The sequence below is a fragment of the Adiantum capillus-veneris genome, chromosome 10 (genome assembly GCF_014529385.1).
Source record: "Adiantum capillus-veneris isolate H3 chromosome 10, ASM1452938v2, whole genome shotgun sequence".
NCBI classification, from domain to species: domain Eukaryota; kingdom Viridiplantae; phylum Streptophyta; class Polypodiopsida; order Polypodiales; family Pteridaceae; genus Adiantum; species Adiantum capillus-veneris.
Genome location: NC_140940.1, coordinates 109,363,458 through 109,382,974, shown reverse-complemented (window position 1 = coordinate 109,382,974; position 19,517 = coordinate 109,363,458). Strand labels below are relative to the sequence as shown.

Sequence of the window (19,517 nt, the reverse complement as noted above, 5' to 3'; positions counted from 1 at the left end):
ACACTTCTTTCCAACTTGCTTAAGACGTTGCTTCATGATTCTCAAATAAACCCAATCCCCTTTCTTGATAGAAACATCCTAGCGATGCTTGTTAGCTTGTTGTGAGTAAGACTCTTGAGCCTTGCGTAGCCGAAGCTTCACACTCTCTCAAAATTCTCATCCAACGAATGACTTTCAGCATTGGCATCAAGCATATGAGAGTCAAAAGTGACTAGAACGGACGGCCAAAAGCTGCCTCATACGGAGTTCTACCAATGGTCGAGGAATAAGTCACTCAAAATTGCTTAGACCAATGGGAGATAGAGCCCTCAATGAGATTGTTGATCATTCACATATGACTTCAAAACATCAAAAACCAACTGATTGTACATTTCTGTTTGACCATCTGACTGTGGATTAAAAGCCGACGAAAAATTCCAACTTAGTGTCAAAATTTTCAAAGAGAGCGCGCCCAAAATTGGACGTGAACTTAACATCCCTATCTGAAACGATTGACTTTGGCAAACCACAAAGGGGGTACCAATGCTTAATGAACAACCGTGCTACATCTTGTGCGGTGACAGTGGCCTTACAAGGAATCAACATGCAAAATTTGTTGAAACGGTCAACAATTGTCAAACATTGAGTGTTCCTTGAATGCAAACTAGGTGAAAGGTTAGTCACAAAGTCCATAGAAATATCCTAAAAAGGCCAGTCGGAAATAGGCAACAGTAGCAAGAGGCCTTGCTGCTTACCCCGAGGAGCTTTTACCGTTTGACAAATGGTGCACTGTGTGACATAATGAAACACATCTTTTCGCATTTTAGGCCAATTAAAAAAATTCTATTTTTTCAAAGTGGTGTTCATTCCCGTGAGAGTCATGAGCATCGAGCATAGTGCAATATGGTTGTCCTGAGAGAGGGCAACACACATAGACGATGACGAAAATACAACAAACCTTCACAAATGAGATAGTTGTTGGGCCCTTGGGAAGCAAGAGCCTGCAATCATTGCTTATCAAACACGGAATCTGCATACTGGTTCTTCATGCTGTCAAAAGAGACATCCTGAATAGAACTGTTGATCTTGACTCAAGAGCAAAGATCTATCCTTCGCGACTTAACGCATCTGTGGCAGGGTTAGCTTCACTAGGCACATACTCAATTAAACCACCAAATTGCTCAAAAAATTGTGACCATCGTCCTTGGCGATCACTTCAATGTGCACTAGGTATAGGCTGGAGCCACTTGAGGACTTGGTGATCTGTGCAAACTGTGAACTCTCTACCACACATAAAATGCTTCCAATGCTTGAAAGAGTGAATGACAGATAGAAGTTCTTTGTCATAAAGAGAATAATTCTTTTCTACACTATTTAACTTCCGACTGAGAAATGCAATTGGACGGCCATGCTGCTGAAGCACAGCACCTATGGCGACATTACTCACATTGGTCCATATCTCAAAGGGGTCATCCCAAGAGGCAAGGATGAGACACGGCACTTCTGTCACCGCAACCTTGAGAGCTGCGAAAGCCTCAATAGCTACCTCGGGAAAAACCATGCGCTATCAGTGAGTTTTCACCCCTTTCAACACATCTGTCATGGATGCGGCAATGCATGCAAAATCCTCTATGTGCGAACTATATGCTTGACATAAAACAAGAAAAGAACGCACATCATACGCAATTTTGGGCAAATCCCAATTACGAACATGTTCTACCTTCGCGGGATCAAGCATAACACCTTCTGCAGAAATGATATAACCCAGATAAGTAACTTCAATGAGAAAAAACTCAGATTTCTTAGTTGCAAGGTACAGCTGACACTCATCCAAACGTGCTAAAACCCTTTCTACATCCTTTTCATGTTGTTCCAACGATGCAGAAATAATGAGAATATCATCAAGAAAGATAAACATGCACACACAAACCATATCGCCGAAACGGCCTACCATGAGACGGTTAAATGTACCCACGGCACCTGTCAATCCAAAAGGCATAACTACATACTCCCATGCCCTTGCTCTGTGCGAAAGGCGGTCTTGTAGATGTCGCCTTTGAATACCCTTACCTAATGTATCCACTTTTGCAATCGACCTTACTGAAAACCTTTGCCCCATTCAGCCTATTGAGGATATACTCAATGTGAGGCATCGGAAACTTGTTCTTGATGGTCATCTTGTTCAAAGCCCTGTAATCAACACACAAACGAGACGAACTATCCTTCTTGCGGACAAATAAGATAGGAGCAGCAAAAGGACTTACACTAGGCTGTATGAATCCTCTGGCTACCAACTTCGTGAGTTGCCGCTCTGATTCTTCTTCTTGAGTCTTGTTCAAACGGTAGGAATCCTTACTGACTGGCTGTGCTCCCTTCGTGAGTTCGATGTGTTGGTCCTCCGGTCGCTCGGGAGAGAGACGGGGTGGAAGATCATCTTGCAAAAAGAGATGCTTATACTTGATAAACAAGACTGAATACCTATCTGAGGCATAGATGAATGCCGCTTGTGCTGCTCTTCGTAATTCACGCTTTGTCTGCACATGAGAAATGAGAGGTAAAGAATGCAGACCTTCCTCACCACGAATAATCATGGAAGAGTCACTTTTGGCATTTAGAGTGAGCGTGTGGCATTTAGAGTGAGTGTGTTGTCTGCTTAATCAATGAGAGGGTTATGTTCACGAAACCATCGAATACCCAAAATCATATCACATCCTGAGAGAGGAGACACGACTAATTTTCGACGGAAGGAAGCTTGTTGAACAGTGATAACACATCAAGGCACTCTTGCGTAATGAGAGAGTCCATATCGGGAGCAAAACCCAACACCTCGACAGGAGTTGTGTGGCTCACTCTCTCTGCAAGAGAGTCACCAATCACATCATGCATACTGCCTGAACAAACAATATGACAAAACGTTGACTCTTCACATGACCATAACATTTAAAGAGAGACTCAATGTGTGTCAGAAACATGTGGAGAATCAGATTGGTTCACTAAAGTACTTGTGGTAGTTGTCGGTCCTTTGGGTTCTTTAGGTGGTGCTGTCTTAAGACAAGCTTTCTTTATATGACCCTTGACGTAACATTGATAACATCGACCTTCCTTAGCATAAATGACTTGTTCTTCTAGAGTTATGTATCCTCCTATAATTCCTTGTGCAGCTTTTTCATCTGCGGTTAGCTTAGGTTTAGCAATTGTTTTAGCTTTACCCTTAGATTCATTTTGAGAGTTCTTTTCTAAAGAATTAGAGGAAGATGGGCTAGAAGAGTTACCATTCTTACCGTTCTGTGGGTTCTGAGGAGTCTGAGAGGTACTGTGAGAAAACTTGTTCTCCTTAGGCTTTCCTTTGTTGTGCTTCATCTCCTATGCGAGAGCAATCGCTACCGCCTTGTTGAGATCCACATGGTCAAGTACTTCAACATCAAACTTGATATACTCGGAATGCCTCTTTACGCTCATCATCTGATTTGCGTAATTGGGTGCCGAACTACAAAATACGGTTAGAGAAAGACATGACTCGCATACCATTTTGCTTGAAATTGCACCAATCTTCTTTCAACCGCGCTAAGTACTGAGGTGGCATAAACCGCGCATTGAGCTTGTCTTGGAAGTCCGCCCAATTGAAAGAAAGGGGCACGCCTTCTTCGGCTTCCTCTAGGTGCGCGGCCAACTGTGCCTCTGGCAAGATACATAGCTGTCGTCAAAACTTTACTATTTCCTGTTTTCTTAGCTGTCGCAAAGTAAGCATTAAATTGATGCAACCAAGAATGAATAACATTAGCATCCATCTTACCGTCATACTTACTGAACATCAACTTCTCAGTGACTGGATTGTTGGAGTCCGCATCTCTGCTTGTGCTACCTGAGGAACTACCCACATTTTTGACTGGCTCAGATTTCGAGGTGAGTACATGTAGGACCAACTCTTGTATGCATTGGTCTCTGTAACAGACTTGGACACTCCAAGTCAAGAATCTACCGCGATAGCACCAAATAACCACTTCAAAACAGTTCACAGTTCACAATTTAATTCGACACTGACCCGGCGGAGTTCCGTGCCTAGAGATATTGGCCCCAAAGACTGGCGCCCCTTTCAGTATTTCCTTTTATATTAATCTGAGTTCAAAGTACAAGAGTGCAGGCAGGCGCTCACACTCAAGACTCTGCGTCCAAATACTCTGAGTTGTGAGTGGCCTACCCACTTATTTAAAGAGTACAAGGGATGCCAAAAGCAGAGCCCCAAAAGCTGAAAATCAAAAACTCCTTGAGAAATAAAGCAAAAGAGATTTCTCTCTCATTCTCCTATGCTTTAGTAAAATAAAGCAACTTTCAAATTTGCGTGGAATTCTAGCCTTGCGTAGCTTTTCCGCTTCCGTCAAATCCGTCGCGATTTGCGGACGTCCGTATAGCTGCCACGTGTCAATCATCTCGCTTTTTCGGGCCGGCTCGCTACGTCAGCTTTTCCGCATGATTTTCGGCCCTACCGTACAGGCAGCCAAGTCATCATGCCAAAATTAGGGTTTGTAGATTTTTAGGGTTAGAGTTTTTGCAGAGCTGACAGCCACGTCATCACTTTGTGACATACCCCCCTCTTGAAAGGATTGTAATCACCCTCGATTACGCCTGCAAAACAGACAGAGACCATAAACCATCTTAGCAGGCACTGACTGTTAGTACCTACGTACTAGAAACACACATCTAGCACATGTACCAATCGACAGTCACGTCACAGGACATCACTAGACATCATAGGACATCACTAGACATCACAGGACATTCAACATTCATTCGGATCTTAGACCATGATTTATCGGCAATGTAGCTAGCAATCGCATCTAGATCCAGTCGGGACCTCATCGATGCCCGATTGACTAACCCCTATTGCAACCATGTCTATTCGAGATCAATTAGACCAAAATGCTACAGTCATTTCGTCTATCAGTTCCTGCACTTAAAACAAGTCAAGAACAAATCAGTTTCATATTCAGGAATGCCACTTCATAAAGTCATACAGCAGAATATTGTCAACTCTCAGTATCCCTGAAGCTCAAAGAGACATCAGTGACTCTAGTATTCTAAAATCAAGGCATCTGTTGACAAAGGAGCGGAGTAACTCCCCTCTCGTGCATTCCACTGCACCAGATCTCCAGCCAAGCTGAATTCTGGGTTCCATTTGGAATAGACTTTGCTAAACCAAAAGCTTCGAGGTAAAGTTTCTCAATATGAGGAGTATCTGCTAGGTCCTCCTCCTCCATCCACTTTGCATCCAATGCAAGGTAGTTCTTGAATTTAACCAAGAACCGCCTTCGGACTTTACCTTTATTCTTTGTGTCCTTATGTGCCAAAATCTGTTTAGGAACAAGGATCTCCTCGTTTTCTTCCACTTCGGGTTGCTCATCAGGCTCCCCATCATCAGGCACATCACCTTTAAAAGGTTTCAAGACACTCACATGGAATGCATTGTGAATCCTCCAAGTGTCAGGCAGTTTCAGTCGGAAGGAGATATCATTGATCTTTTCAGAGATCTGGAAAGGTCCATATTATCGCATACTAAGCTTTGGAAAAAGCCTCTCCTTTTCCTTCTTCTTTCTCAGGCGTGCCTTCTCAAAACGTAAGAGCACCCAATCATTCTTCTTCAATTTCAAATCGCGACGATGGCGATCCGCTACCTTTTTTATGTCGTTCTTGAGATTTCTCCAAAGCCTTGCGGACCTTGGCAAAAGCCGTGTATAAGTCGCGCGTATACTCATCCGCTTCAAAAATCTTATCTTTCGTGCTTAGGAAGGGTGGAACCTTAGCAGCACCTTCAACAATCTCAAATGGCGCCTTCCCCGTCGAAGAGTGTACCGTGTTATTGTAGGCAAATTCCACCAAAGGTAGATACTTTTCCCATTGAGTCTTCTATTATAAGGTGCAGCAGAATGAATGTTTGAACTTTGCTCAAGATGAGTGCTCTGAACTGTGCTCAAGGTTCCTTTTGTTCTTATGGAAGGGAGAGCCTTCCGTTCTTAATGAAAGAGTGCAATGAACACAAACAAAGAGAATGGACACTGTGCGTGAAAGTGTATAAGACTGAGAGATAGAGAGATAAGAGAATACGACACCAGAGACGTTGTAAAACCCTCCTCCGAGGGCCCCACTCTCGTGGGCGAGAGTGGTCTACGATTGATTGAACAAACTGGTACAAAGTGGATGTATGTGACTGATGCAAGTCTAGGCTAGACCGATGTCGACGACGGGGAAGACGAGACCGCTCTAAGGCCTGAAAACTGATGCAAACTTACTACCGTCCAAAAGCGCTACTGGCTGAAATCTGATGCCAATCTGCTGCTGTCCCAAAAACGCTAATGGCTGAAAATCACTGGAACCAAAAACCCTGACGTGGGCTGGTCTTTGCTGGCTGAAATCTGCTGGTTTTTTAGGTGGTCAAAGGCTGAAATCTGTTGATGCTTTATCTGCTGAAAACGCCATGCAAAGGTGGGCGATTTGGGGTTTCTGGAAACGCTAGGGCTGAGGGTGTCTGGCGATGGGTGCTTGATGAAAAACGCCAAGGCTTGGGGAGGCTATGGCGAGGGTGACTTGCTGATGGAAAACGCTAGGTGAAGGTGTGTCTTGCTTGGAGGGAAAACGCCACCAAAGGGATCTTGCTGAGAAGTTGCCTGTTGAGCAAGGTGCTCCTGCTGCCTCTTCTGCCAGAAAGTGCTAGCTTTGGTTTGCTTATAAATTATCTTAGCAAAATTGCCCTACCTACTTTCCAACAAAAGTCACTTAATAAATAAGTGAAAAATGTCAAAAATAGGAAAAATAGATTTAATGCACTGGAAAATTCCCCTGATGGATTCTGATGGGAATGCTAATGATCATGTTGTGTGCAACCAGAGGATATGCATCTAATCTAAGTGTCTGGTCATGCACGGTCTGCGAATAGACTCACAAAAGTGCCAGATCACTTCCTATTCTAGACTGACTTGACTGACTGAACCCTGGTCGTGCTGTAGCTTGTCCACGGACACATAGGTTTGGATGTGTCACGTGACATCCCCTCCTTTTCAAAGTGAGGTACTGGTACCGAACTGTATGGCGTCGAGGGAGATCACCAATAACATCCGGAATCCTGGAAAGGACTCTTCGCCGGCCCACTCTGATGTGTGGGTCGTGCGGTACTTGAACTTCATAAAGGTCTGCAACGCTTGCTTCTTTGGGCCGCGCCGAAAGCGACACAAAGTCTTCTGTGGCGCCTTCGATGCTTCAACTTCGTCTAGAGTCACGCTTCTTCCTTCTTCAAGAATCTCCATGGCTGAAAATTCCTAAAACCACTTCCAACACAAAACATGAACATACCTATTCCATGTAAAGTGACTGGAAAAAATCTTGTCTTCCTCAAAGACTGTGCATGCAATGGAGGTGAACAAAGAGACGGAGTGCCAAACCGTTCACCACACACACGCAAACACTGAGATCGAATCTTGTCTTTCTGATCTAAATCAATCGACTGTGGCAATTCACAATGGAAATGCCCATGCTTGGTGCTCATACTTTCATGTACTCGTTCTACGAATGTGTCATGCCAAGGAAGAGACATAAATGTGACTTCCTTACATACATACTTTTCAGCTTTTCATGAACAATCCGCATACATTCGTGCTCATTCATGAGCGAAACGTGCTCAACGTACAATATGTCATGCCTAGGAAAAGGGATCACATAAAGACGCTGACGAAAATATAGGAAACAATCACGAATGAAACACTCGTACAATGCATGCTGACTAATCATGCGGTCTTGTGGTCTTGGGTTCTTAAGTTCACGAGGAACTTGGGTTCTTGGGGGTCTTGGTTCTTAAGTTCACGAGGAACTTGGGTTCTTGGGGATCTTGGTTCTTGGGGTTCTTCAGGTTCTTTCCCTTGCAATCTGTGTTAGAGAAGGATCTTCTCTTCACCCGAGTTCTTTTCTTTTCCGCGGGCGGCTGGACAAGCCTTTCTTTCTTGGGATTCCTGTCACTCTTCAAAAACACGAATTAGAATCGACACGCCCAAGAGATCTTGGGTTACATGAGACCGCAACAAGCAAAACAATTTATGTGGTTCCTCTGGTTCTTTCCTTGAGTGATACAGAACACTGCCAAAGCTCTGATACCAATGTAAGGTGCAACCAAATGAATGTTTGAACTTTGCTCAAGATGAGTGCTCTGAACTGTGCTCAAGGTTCCTTTTGTTCTTCTGGAAGGGAGAGCCTTCCGTTCTTAATGAAAGAGTGCAATGAACACAAACAAGGTGAATGGACACTGTGCGTGAAAGTGTATAAGACTGAGAGATAGAGAGAGAAGAGAATACGACACGAGAGACGTTGTAAAACCCTCCTCCGAAGGCCCCACTCTTGTTGGCGAGAGTGGTCTACGATTGATTGCACAAACTGGTACAAAGTGGATGTATGTGACTGATGCAAGTCTAGGCTAGACCGATGTCGACGACGGGGAAGACGAGACCGATCTAAGGGCTGAAAAACTGATGCAAACTTACTGCCGTCCAAAAACGCTACTGGCTGAAATCCGATGCCAATCTGCTTCTGTCCCAAAAACGCTAATGGCTGAAATCTGATGCCGATCTGCTGTTGTCCCAAAAACGCTCATGGCTGAAAATCACTGGAACCAAAAACGCTGATGTGGGCTGGTCTCTGCTAGCTGAAATCTGCTGGTTTTTTAGGTGGTCAAAGGCTGAAATCTATTGATGCTTTATCTGCTGAAAATGCCATGCAAAGGGGGGTGATTTGCCAAGGCTTGAGGAGGCTATGGCAAGGTTGACTTGCTGATAGAAAACGCTAGGTGAAGGTGTCTTGCTTGGAGGGAAAATGCCACCAAGGGGATCTTGCTGAGAAGTTTCCTGTTGAGCAAGGTGCTCCTGCTCCCTCTTCTCCCAGAAAGTGCTAGCTTTGGTTTGCTTATATATTATCTTAGCAAAATTACCCTACCTACTTTCCAACAAAAGTCACTTAATAAATAAGTGAAAAATGTCAAAAATAGGGAAAATAGGTTTAATGCACTGGAAAATTCCCCTCATGGATTCTGATGGGAATGGTGATGATCATAATGTGTGCAACCGGAGGATATGCACCTAATCTAAATGTCTGGTCATGCAAGGTCTACGAACAGACTCACAAAAGTGCCAGATCACTTCCTATTCTAGACTGACTTGACTGACTGAACCCTGGTCGTGTTGTAGCTTGTCCACAGACACATAGGGTTGGATGTGTCACGTGACATTTGATCCGAGTATAAGACTTCAATAAATCTAAAACCACTGAATTGGCAATCTCAGATTGCCCGTCAGTTTGCGAGTGGGACGATGACGAGAACTGCAACCGTGCCAATGTTCTCCCAAATTGCCCTCCAAAACAAACTCGTAAATCTGGGTCCCTGTCGGAGACGATCGTCTCAGGCATGCAATGTAATCTAAAAATCTAGGCCACAAACAGTCTTGCTAAGTGATCCGGCTTGACTGTTTTCTTCACTAGAATGAAATGAGCATGTTTGCTAAATCTGTCAATAATAATCCAGATACCATCATGACCACTCTGTGTTCTCAGGAGATCAAAAATGAAATCCATCGCAATACTTTCTCAGGGGCGGGTGGGTATGGGCAAAGGCTGTAACAATCCCTGTGCTTTATGCCTGTCAAACTTGACCTTCTGGCATACCAAGCAACTGCGCACAAACTCTTCCACATCCTTCTTGAGTCTCGGCCAAAAGAAGTATCTCTCTACCTCTTTCATGGTGGTAGCGATGCCGCGGTGGCCCATAAAAGGTGGACAGTGGCATTCAGTCATAACCTTTTCCCTCAACGGCTGTGTAACGCACAACATGGTTTTTCTCATCAAGTAGCCATCCCGAATGGAATATCCCGCTACTGTTTCCCTATCCCGTATCCGTGTGAAAACGTCTGCAAAATGTGTATCTATGGCATATTGGTCGACCATGTCCTCGAAGCTCTTATGATGTATCGTGGAAATAGCCAGAACCAACAGCTTCCGAGACAACGCATCTGCCACCACATTCTTCTATCCCTGAACATGGACAATCTGGAAGTGAAACTGTGACAAGATGTTCGCCCACCGCAGCTGCTTTTCCGATAGCTGCTTCTGTGACAAGAAGTAGCACAAACTCTAATGGTTTGTAAAGACAGTAAAATTCGCTCTGAGTAGGTAGTACCGCCACTGAGTAAGAGCATGGATAACCGCCAAAAGCTCTTTCTCATAAATCTGTGTTGTCATTTCCGGCCTTGAGAACAATCGGCTCTCGTAAGCAATGACATGGCCTTCTTGCATTAAGACCGCTCCCAGACTACGACCACAAGCATCACAACATACTTCAAATGACTTTTGCAAGTCCGGCAAAGTCAAAACTGGTCCCGTAGTCAATTTCTCTTTCAATGTCTGAAAGGCAGTCACCTCTGTGGGTCCCCACGAGAAAGGGACTCCTTTCTATGTCAAGATATGCAAAGGGGAAGCAACCTCTGCAAACTTTCGAATGAACCGCCTGTAGTACGAACACGGTCCCAAGAAGCTTTTGACTTCATGGACATTCTTTAAATCAAGCCAATCACGGATAGTCTCTATCTTGGCCGAATCCATTTGCACTCCTGCTGCTGACACAATGTGTCCCAAAAAGTGTATCTCTGGTAGGAAAAATTCACTTTTCTTTGCATTGATCACTAACTTGTGATCTCGTAATGCCTGAAAGACTTGAAGCAGATGATCTCTATGTTCTGCCTCATTCTTGGAGAAAACAATGATATCGTCAAAGGAAGTGCCAACAAATAGCCTGTACTCTCAAAAAATCATGTCCATCATCCGGTTAAATGTCGCAGGAGCATTGGTTAAGCCAAAAGGCATCACCAAAAACTCAAATAACCCAAAAGTCGTCCAAAATGCTGTCTTGTAGATGTCTCCCGATGAGATTCTGATCTAATGATATCCCCTATTCAAATCAATCCTGCTAAAGCACGAGGATCCTTGTAATCTGTGGAGTATATCATCAATCCTAGGAATCGGAAATCTGTTCTTGATGGTGATTTTGTTGAGAGCTCTATAATCGATGCACATTCTCCAAGATCCGTCTTTCTTCAAAACCAACAACACCGGAGAGCAATATGGTGAAGTACTAGGCAAACAAGACCCTTTTCCAAGAGGTCTTTCACTTGGTTCATAATCTCTTCATTCTGTGCTCGGCTCACACGGTAAGGTGGCCGGTTCGGTGGTGTGCTTCCAGGTATCAGATCAATGGTATGATCTTCAGGTCGAGTAGGTGGTAACTCACCTGGTAGGCCCTCTGAGAAGCAATCGGCGTGAGAATGGAGAAAATCTTGGCGTTCTTTATCAAGTTTAGACATACTTGTCCTATCCTCATCACTCAACTCTTTCATAAAGATCAAGTAAACAAACAGATTGGATTTCATTAATTTAGAAATGGCCGAAGCCGATACAAAAGGCACAGACTCGCCCTTCAGTTTAATGTCAAGTACAATGGTTCTGCCCTTCTCTGTAGTCAATGTCGCTTTCCTCGCCCGATAGTCGACCACGGCGTTGTTCTTGTGGTGCCAGGGAATTCCCAAGAGAACATCACAACCTTCAAAAGGCATTATGTAAAAGTCCTAATGCCCCAAACACTCCTGACAATGCAACCGAAGTTTGCCATTGACAGGTGTAATGGCTACGTCCCTGCCAGGTGCCGCTAGAGCAGCCTCCGCAAGTGGTCCCATCCGATCGGGAGTGATCTCGAGCCGCGCCACCAATTTCGGTGAGATGAAGTTGGCCTTGGCTCCTCCATCAAAGAAGATCAGGGCTTCTTGGTCTTTCACTTTGCCCCAAGCTCGGCAAAGTTCTGTACTCTCGTCCATTGTGTTGGGATCGGTACCCACACAATCTGGAACCAGTCCTGTTTTCATCTTGCCTTTTCTTCCACGTTCCTCAGCTGCTCTCGAACTCTCACGCCTTTCGTCGTCCTTGTCATTATGTTCTTTCTGTGCCTTTTTAGGGCACTTTGCGGAGATATGTCCAGGTTTCCTGCATTGAAGCACTTCCCCTCCCTGATGAAGCGAGCTCTCTTCTGAGGAGTAAGCTTGGGTCGTACATCCTTCTTTTCTGGGTTGCTCTTTCTCTTTCTACTTTCATTTGCTAAAGTCTGTTCGGCTCGTTTTGTCATGACCTCATCGGTGGGGTAGGTCAGACTGCCAGAGTGAATGGCAAAACCCCGTTTCGCATGACTCATCAACTCCTGAATAGAAGCGGACTTCTGTTCCAAGCAGTGATCTCGGATCTCTGTAGGTGTCTAGACCCAAGGTAAACCGCTCAATCTGTTCTCTGAACGAGATCTTCTTGAATGAAGAGGCAGGTAGAAAAGAGCTCCAGAATCTATCGCAATAAGCGTCCACTGTATCTTTCTTGGTCATCCGAAGATGGTTTCAAGCAGCTCGTATATCGCGTTCGTACTCTTGAGTCAACCAAGAAGAAATAAAAAGATTCTTAAATTTCAGCCATTTAACTGGCGCAGTCTTGTTTAAAAGAAGCGTGGACCACCAAGTTTGAGCATTCCCCTTAAAGCAAGAGGCAGCTCTCCGGATCTTAGAGTGCTCTAAGTAGCGTCCTCCCGCGAAAGCGATGTCAAACTGCTGTACAAAAGACAAAGCCTTCGAAGCATCTCTATATCCCGAAAACGTGTCAAATTTAATTGACTGTCCACCTTCCTTAAACTCTCGAACCTTCTTGCTTTTATCTTCCAAAAAGTCATATTGGTTGGCTTTATAAAAATTCTTCTTCTTTGCATAAAAGTTGATGTCGTTAGAGTCTGAATTGTCTGTAAACGAGTCCTCTGTAGAACTATCACTCATTGGGCGAGATTTAGACTTCTTTGCCTTTTTCTTGCCCGTTCCAAAGCGTTGTTTCTTGCTTCTCTTTTTGCCTTTGCAGTCTTCTTCGCTCGAATCAGATGAGCTAGAAGAACTGTCAGAAGAAGAAGAAGAAGAAGAAAAACTGGGTACTTCTTCAAATCGAACACTTTTCTTCTGTTTCTTTGCCTTTTCAAATGTCGACTGACGACCCAAATAACCCGGGAAGTCAGTGCCTTTCTTCTGCTTTTTGCCGTGCTTTTTAGCTTTGTTTTGCGCGTCAAAAAGTTGAGCAATCCGTGCATCAACCACCTCTTCTAATTCCTTCTCTGAATATTTCTTGAGAGCTAGCTTTGGGAGTGGTGTTGTGGTTTTCTGCCACTACGCATGCACTTCCTGAAAAGAAGTCTCACTCATATATTTTGCAAATTTTGGGTCCTTCGCAAAATTGAGCATCATCTTTGTTGCATCGCCGATCAATTGACGACGCTCCATCTCTCGACGCTCCGCCTAAGTAGGCCAAGGCCGGCCATACTCCTTGCCGGAATCTTCGTTGTGATCCCTTGCCGCATCTCGGGATGCAGAGAGAGTCGACTGATTCTTGCGTGAAGCCATAGGTGCCACGAAAAAAAAAATTGGGATCGGATTTCCCATAGAAGAGAAATCAGCCGTGCTCTGACACCATTGTAACAAATTTGGACACTCCAAGTCAATAATCTACCGCGACAGCACCAAATAACCACTTCAAAACAGTTCACAGTTCACAATTTAATTCGACACTGGCCCGGCGGAGTTCCGTGCCTAGATATATTGGCCCCAAAGACTGGCGCCCCTTTCGGTATTTCTTTTTATATTAATCTCAGTTCAAAGTACAAGAGTGCGGACAAGCGCTCACACTCAGACTCTGCGTCCAGATACTCTGAGTTGTGAGTGGCCTACCCACTTATTTAAACAGTACAAGGGATGCCAAAAGCAGAGCCCCAAAAGCAGAAAATTAAAAAAACTCCTTGAGAAATAAAGCAAAAGAGATTTCTCTCTTTCTCCTATGCTTTAGTAAAATAAAACAACTTTCAAATTTAGGTGGAATTCCAGCCTTGCGTAGCTTTTCAGCTTCCATAAAATCCGCCGCAATTTGCGGACGTCCGTACAGCTACCACGTGTCAATCATCCCGCTTTTTTCGGGCAGCCTCACCACGTCAGCTTTTCCGCGTGATTTTCGGCCCTACCGTACAGGCAACCACGTCATCATGCAGATTTTTAGGGTTAGGGTTAGGGTTTTGAGATTTTGAGAGTTAGGGTTAGGGTTAGGGTTTTTGAAGAGCCGGCAGCAACGTCATCACTTTGTGACAGTCTCTCTGTACCTCACGCTCTAATTCCAAGGCCGCTCGCCTTTCTTCGGCCGCTATGTGTTGAGCTTCGCATGCTTGCTCACGCTCAAGCTCCATAGTTGTCTTTCTTTCTTCGGCCGCCAAGCGCGCTTGCTCACACTCACGCTCCAAGGCTACCTTTCTTTTGTCGCAGTTGTGATCCAAGGCGGTGCGTTGCGCCTCTTGTTGTAGCATCATGTCCATCATCGACTTGACCAAAGCCTCCATAGGATTTGGTGCAACCCGTGGCGTAGGTGGGGATGCTTCCGATGATGACCAAACACTGAGATCTTGGGTACTTATGTTCTCGAGGAACTTGGGGTCTTGAGGTTCTTGGGTTCTTGAGGTTCGTGAGGTTCTTGAGTTCTTTAGCTTGCAATCGGTGTTAGAGAAGGCTTTTCTCTTACCCGAGCTTGACTCTTCCCTATGGGCGCACCCCTTGGCGGCCTTGCGCTCACACCAAATTGCTTTTTTCCACCTCACGTCAATTGGCCGGCCGCTAAGTGCACGGTCCGCTCTCAATGAGTGAAAAGTGGAACAAGGGGAGGCTGGACAAGCCCTTCTTTCTTGGGTTACCTATCATTCTTAAAAAACACGATTAGGAATCGACACGCCCAAGTGAACTTGGGTTACGTGCGACCGCAACAAGCAAAAAAAATTATTGTGGTTCTTTTCTTGAGTGATACAGAACACTACCAAAGCTTTGATACCAATGTAAGGTGCAGCGGAAGTGAATGTTGATATTGCTCAAGATGAGTGCTCCGAACTGTGCTCAAGGGTTCCTTTTACTTACGGAAGGGAGAGCCTTCCGTTCCTTTAGAGAGAGAATGCAATGATGAATGCTACTGTAAATGAAGGTGCTGAGACTAAGAGAAAGAGAGAGAGAAGAATATGACACCATACGGTTCTCAAACCCTCCTCCAAGGGCCCCCCTCTCTATGGTGAGAGAGGTCTATGCTATAGATTGCACAAATATGGTACAATGGTCTAGATGCAATGGACTTGCCGACGATGTCGACGACAGTGATGAGGACAACGAGGACGGGCTGAAAACTGAAAACACTAGGGTTGAAATGCTGAAAGCTGCAAACGCTGAACACTGACATTGTGTCGGCGAGGATGGTGATGATAACGATGCGCTGAAAACGCAAATGCTAAAATCTGAAAACAGCGGGCTGAAACTGTAAATGCTAGCTAACTCGACGATACGGGGAGGATCTGCTATGGGTAGGTGAGATCTGGTGCCGGAAACTGCAAAACGCTAGGCTTGATCTGGAAACAGGAAACGCCAAGCTGATCTGCTGCTGGAGAAAACGCTAGGGAATCTGTTGCAAAAAACGCTAATGGAATTGGGCTCCAAAACACTGGCTGAAAACGCTAGGGTGTCTTCTGCCGATCTTGCTGAGGAGAGGAACACTGCAAGTTGCTAGAACTTCTTCTGTCTCTTCTACTAGAAATGGGCGCCCCCTATTTGCTTATATAGCTGCAGCAAGCTGGGTCGAGCAGTCTTCCCAACAGCCCACGACCCTAGAAATTGTGAATCTAAATTAATAAAAATGCCAAATTGCCTGTAAAATGCTCTGTCCCAAAACAGGCCGGAAATTGAACCTTCTGCTTGGACAATGCATATGATGGGTGGTAGTGGGTGTGCAATCAGAGGATATGCAACTACTCTAAGTGTCTGGACATGCACGGCCTGCGCACAAGCTCACAAAGGTGCCAGAACACTTCTTAGGCTAACTTGAACCCTAGACCTGAGATAGATTGTCCACATGCACATAAGGTTAGATGTGCACATGACATACTTGCTAATCTCTCACCTATTCCTCCTTTGAATGAACACTCCCGTTGTTTGGATTGGAATCTTGCTAATGTCAGCTTGGAATGCATTTCAGCCGATGGTGTCTATGCTCTCCTGCAATCTGATGCGTGGATTGTACATCATGGTAATCGGTTGTGGTCACTCTCGAAGTAGTCCCTATGGTGAAGGCGCACATTGTTTGCCATTTGGTAGAGTTATCTCCCTTTGAAGGAACGTATTTTTTTTGTTTTGTTTTAAGAGTCGGGTTAAGCACTCCCGGCCGTTCCCCTCATACACCAAAAAAGTGCACAAGAACGACCAGGACTATGCACACAGGCTCCTAGGGCAGACGCTTTTGTCACTAGTTTCCTCTGGACTACGTGAAGCTTTTTCTCCAAGAGGCCAGAATTATCTACACTCTTAGAGCAGTTCCCTTGAGAGACCCATCTCGCTGACTAGTTATGGGCGTGACAGTGACCAAGTACCTCTGTTCAGAGGCCCAAGTACTGCGGGACTTTCTTCGGTCTTCCCTAAGGAACGTATTTTCTTGTGGCGCTGTTTGGTGGGAGCTTTACCTGTGGGTAGCACATTGCATACACGGCATATTGTGCCTTCTTGATGTTTCAGATGTCATGTAGCGGAGGAGACTGTGCCACACTTATTGTGGGATTGTCGTTGCTCCAGATCCTTCATTCGACAGGTGTCGGCTGCTCTTCGGCTCCATTTCCTGTCCGCCACTTTTCACAGACAGTTTTGGCTTTTTGGGACGCTTCAGTCTCCGCAATCTCGATTTGCAGTCTTTTTTGCTTGGGTCAGATTTTGGGTTCTGTGGGCCATCTGGCACTATCGCAACTTCTTGATGTTTCAAGGCATCGATGTTGCCCTGTTTCCCTATTTTAAATTGTTACTTGGCCAAGCGCTGCATCTCACTTATGAGACTGGCGATATTACTCTGGATGCATACAGGATTTACTTTGACTGTTTCTAGCCCTCGGAGCCTCATACAGCTCCGCTTTTTGTATCTCTTCCTTTCCATTGGTTTTCCTCGGTTGGAGGTTTCCCACTTGTAAATTAATCAAATCCGATTTACAAAAAAAAGTGTGTCTGGCCCGGTGCTCTGAGCTATCATTTCTCCCTCGCTCCCTCCTCAATGTTTAGTTTTGTTGCGATCATGTGCGTATGTGCGTGCGATCATGTGCGTATGTGCACGCACATACGCACGCACGCGAGCGAGTGTGTTTTGCTGCTTGTTTGTGCTGTATGTGCAATTGAGTGCCAAAATGTGATGTGTGAGGCTACAAACGGAAAGGGAGTCGTCCTGTCCAAGATAGGAGTCAGAGCCTTACATGCCAGGATAGAGCAGCATCAATGCAGACTTGAGTGGAACGAATGGAGTTTGGACTTTTTGGGGGCTTCATATAGATGGGAGGAGGTTTTCTGGAGCTTGTTGACCGCTTAGGTCCAAAATCATATGAGATAAATCTCACACAGAGAAACACTCTCTCGTGGTCAATGAGGAAGGCAAAAGTTCATCAAGCACAGTAATACTTCATCCCACCACACCTTGTCCATGAAGTAAGAGGCTCATGACTCTCATTTAATTCAGGCCTCGCTTTTTAGCTGCATGTGAACACATGAGGGCGATAGGGTCATGTGTAATCTCTTCAACAGCACGTGAATACAGAAATTTCAAGAGCTAAGTTCTTGCCTAAAAGACGGGAATTTTGTAACTTGCCTTGGTTCTACAGTGGATAGCCATACACTGCTCACATACAATCAAAGAGTGCATCATGTGAAGCATTTGTGGACTTTACTAACCTTTGAAATTGCTCGGTATCTATAAACTTCTGACTCAGCTGCATGAACCAAGCAAAGATTTTAGCAATAAATTTACATGGCGTTACTTTCAAATGACATCACACAAATCTAAACTGATGCTACTAACACTTATAGACACACGCAACTATGAGTAAAGACTTCAACGAACTTTTACACTTCAAACAACTTGAATCAACTGAATTTAAAAACGAGTGAAGGGAGATAGCGAAGATATTGGAGCAGGATGCCACTGTACACATGAGTCAGTGACCCGAACTTCCACTGTCAATGCCCCTAAATGGGTGTTTGTTTATCGCTTCAACTGGTTACAATTGGCAGCCAATCTCCACGTGCCAAAAGCACAAGCATACACACACTTCTCTACTCCTTTGACTCCCTAAAGTGACTCCAAAGGGTTGCTTCTACAGTACCCCGAGGGCTGCCTCGAATAGGGTGCCCCTCTTCCTCCCAAAAGCAAAATGCAAACACACACACTCTGTTCTGAGCATGACAAGCAGTCCTTTTCCGTGTGCTCAGCCAAACGCAGCCTGTTTGTTTTCAACTGCTAGTTGATTCCAACTTACGTAGCTCTTTTAAAAAAAACTACTTAACACACAAGTGAACATTAGAGAGATGAAAAAATAAAATTAACAGATTCTAGAGAGAGAAAATCAGAAATTCACGTTTAGAGAGAGAATCAGCACTTTCTAGAGAGAGAAGAGAGGGACCTAGAGAGAGTCACTACGCAGCTAGGGAGGACTCTTGCTTTGACCAAGAGATTGGCACAGACCACCTTTCTACAAAGAGAATCTATGACTAGCCTGAGGGAGGCAATGAACACTTGCATCTTTGACCTCTACGCAAAAATACCCCTAAAACTTGTCACACGCTACCCTCTAAATTCAAAGCTATCGTCCTTGATTGGAGGTTCAACAAAGGAGAGCGAGCTTGAGAGAAGTTGAAAGAAAAGTGAAGTTAAATAAGATACCAACATGTTAACATTTACACAAAATAAACCCCAAAAATCCATGCAATCATGTGTTGATACTCGCAGTGTGCATAGAAGGATAAGCTAGCTATAGACACCTCGGCTTCATCTGGAAATCTGTCACTGGCCATAATTCATACCCCCATCGTCATGTGCACATCTAACCCTATGTGCCACTTCTAGGGTTTATGACAACCTAGGAAGTGTTCTGGCACCTTCTTGAGCCTGTACGCAGGACATGCATGTCTAAGCACTTTAGCATAGTTTCATACCCTCTAACTGCACAAGATCATTGCCAGTGTCTACTAGGTGTAGGCACTGGGGAGTGTTCCCATTATAGACTTGAGTACTTGGCCTAGGTGGTTAACCGCATATGAAGCACCTCTCTTAATAATAATGTTTATATTATTAATAATGGCCCATCATTTTACGAAGTCGTGGGGTTTGACTCAGATCCTTGCTCGACTCAGCATGTTGAACCTATAAAGAAGACCCCTAGGGCTCACCATTGCATATCAAATCAGTACCCACAAGAGGCAACCAACTCCCTCTACAAGAAGCACCAAGGACCAACAGTTTTTCTATGATCCTCATCGCCAGCCATCAGCCTACAACCTCAGCCATTAAAGTTTTCAGCCAGCCACAACATCAGCGTTTTTCAGCAGATCAGCCTCTCAATACTAGAT

The 19,517-nt window shown here is 44.7% G+C and overlaps 1 protein-coding gene across 1 annotated transcript in view; it reads right to left on the bottom strand.

Annotated features, from left to right (window-relative positions):
• LOC147449446 (uncharacterized) overlaps positions 1–19,517 on the bottom strand; it is a 109,425-nt gene that overhangs the window by 47,063 nt on the left and 42,845 nt on the right. The window contains exon 2 of the mRNA XM_086521892.1: positions 17,844–17,881. Within this exon, the coding sequence (XP_086378018.1) occupies positions 17,844–17,881 (38 nt within the window). The remainder of the gene's footprint in view (positions 1–17,843; positions 17,882–19,517) is intronic.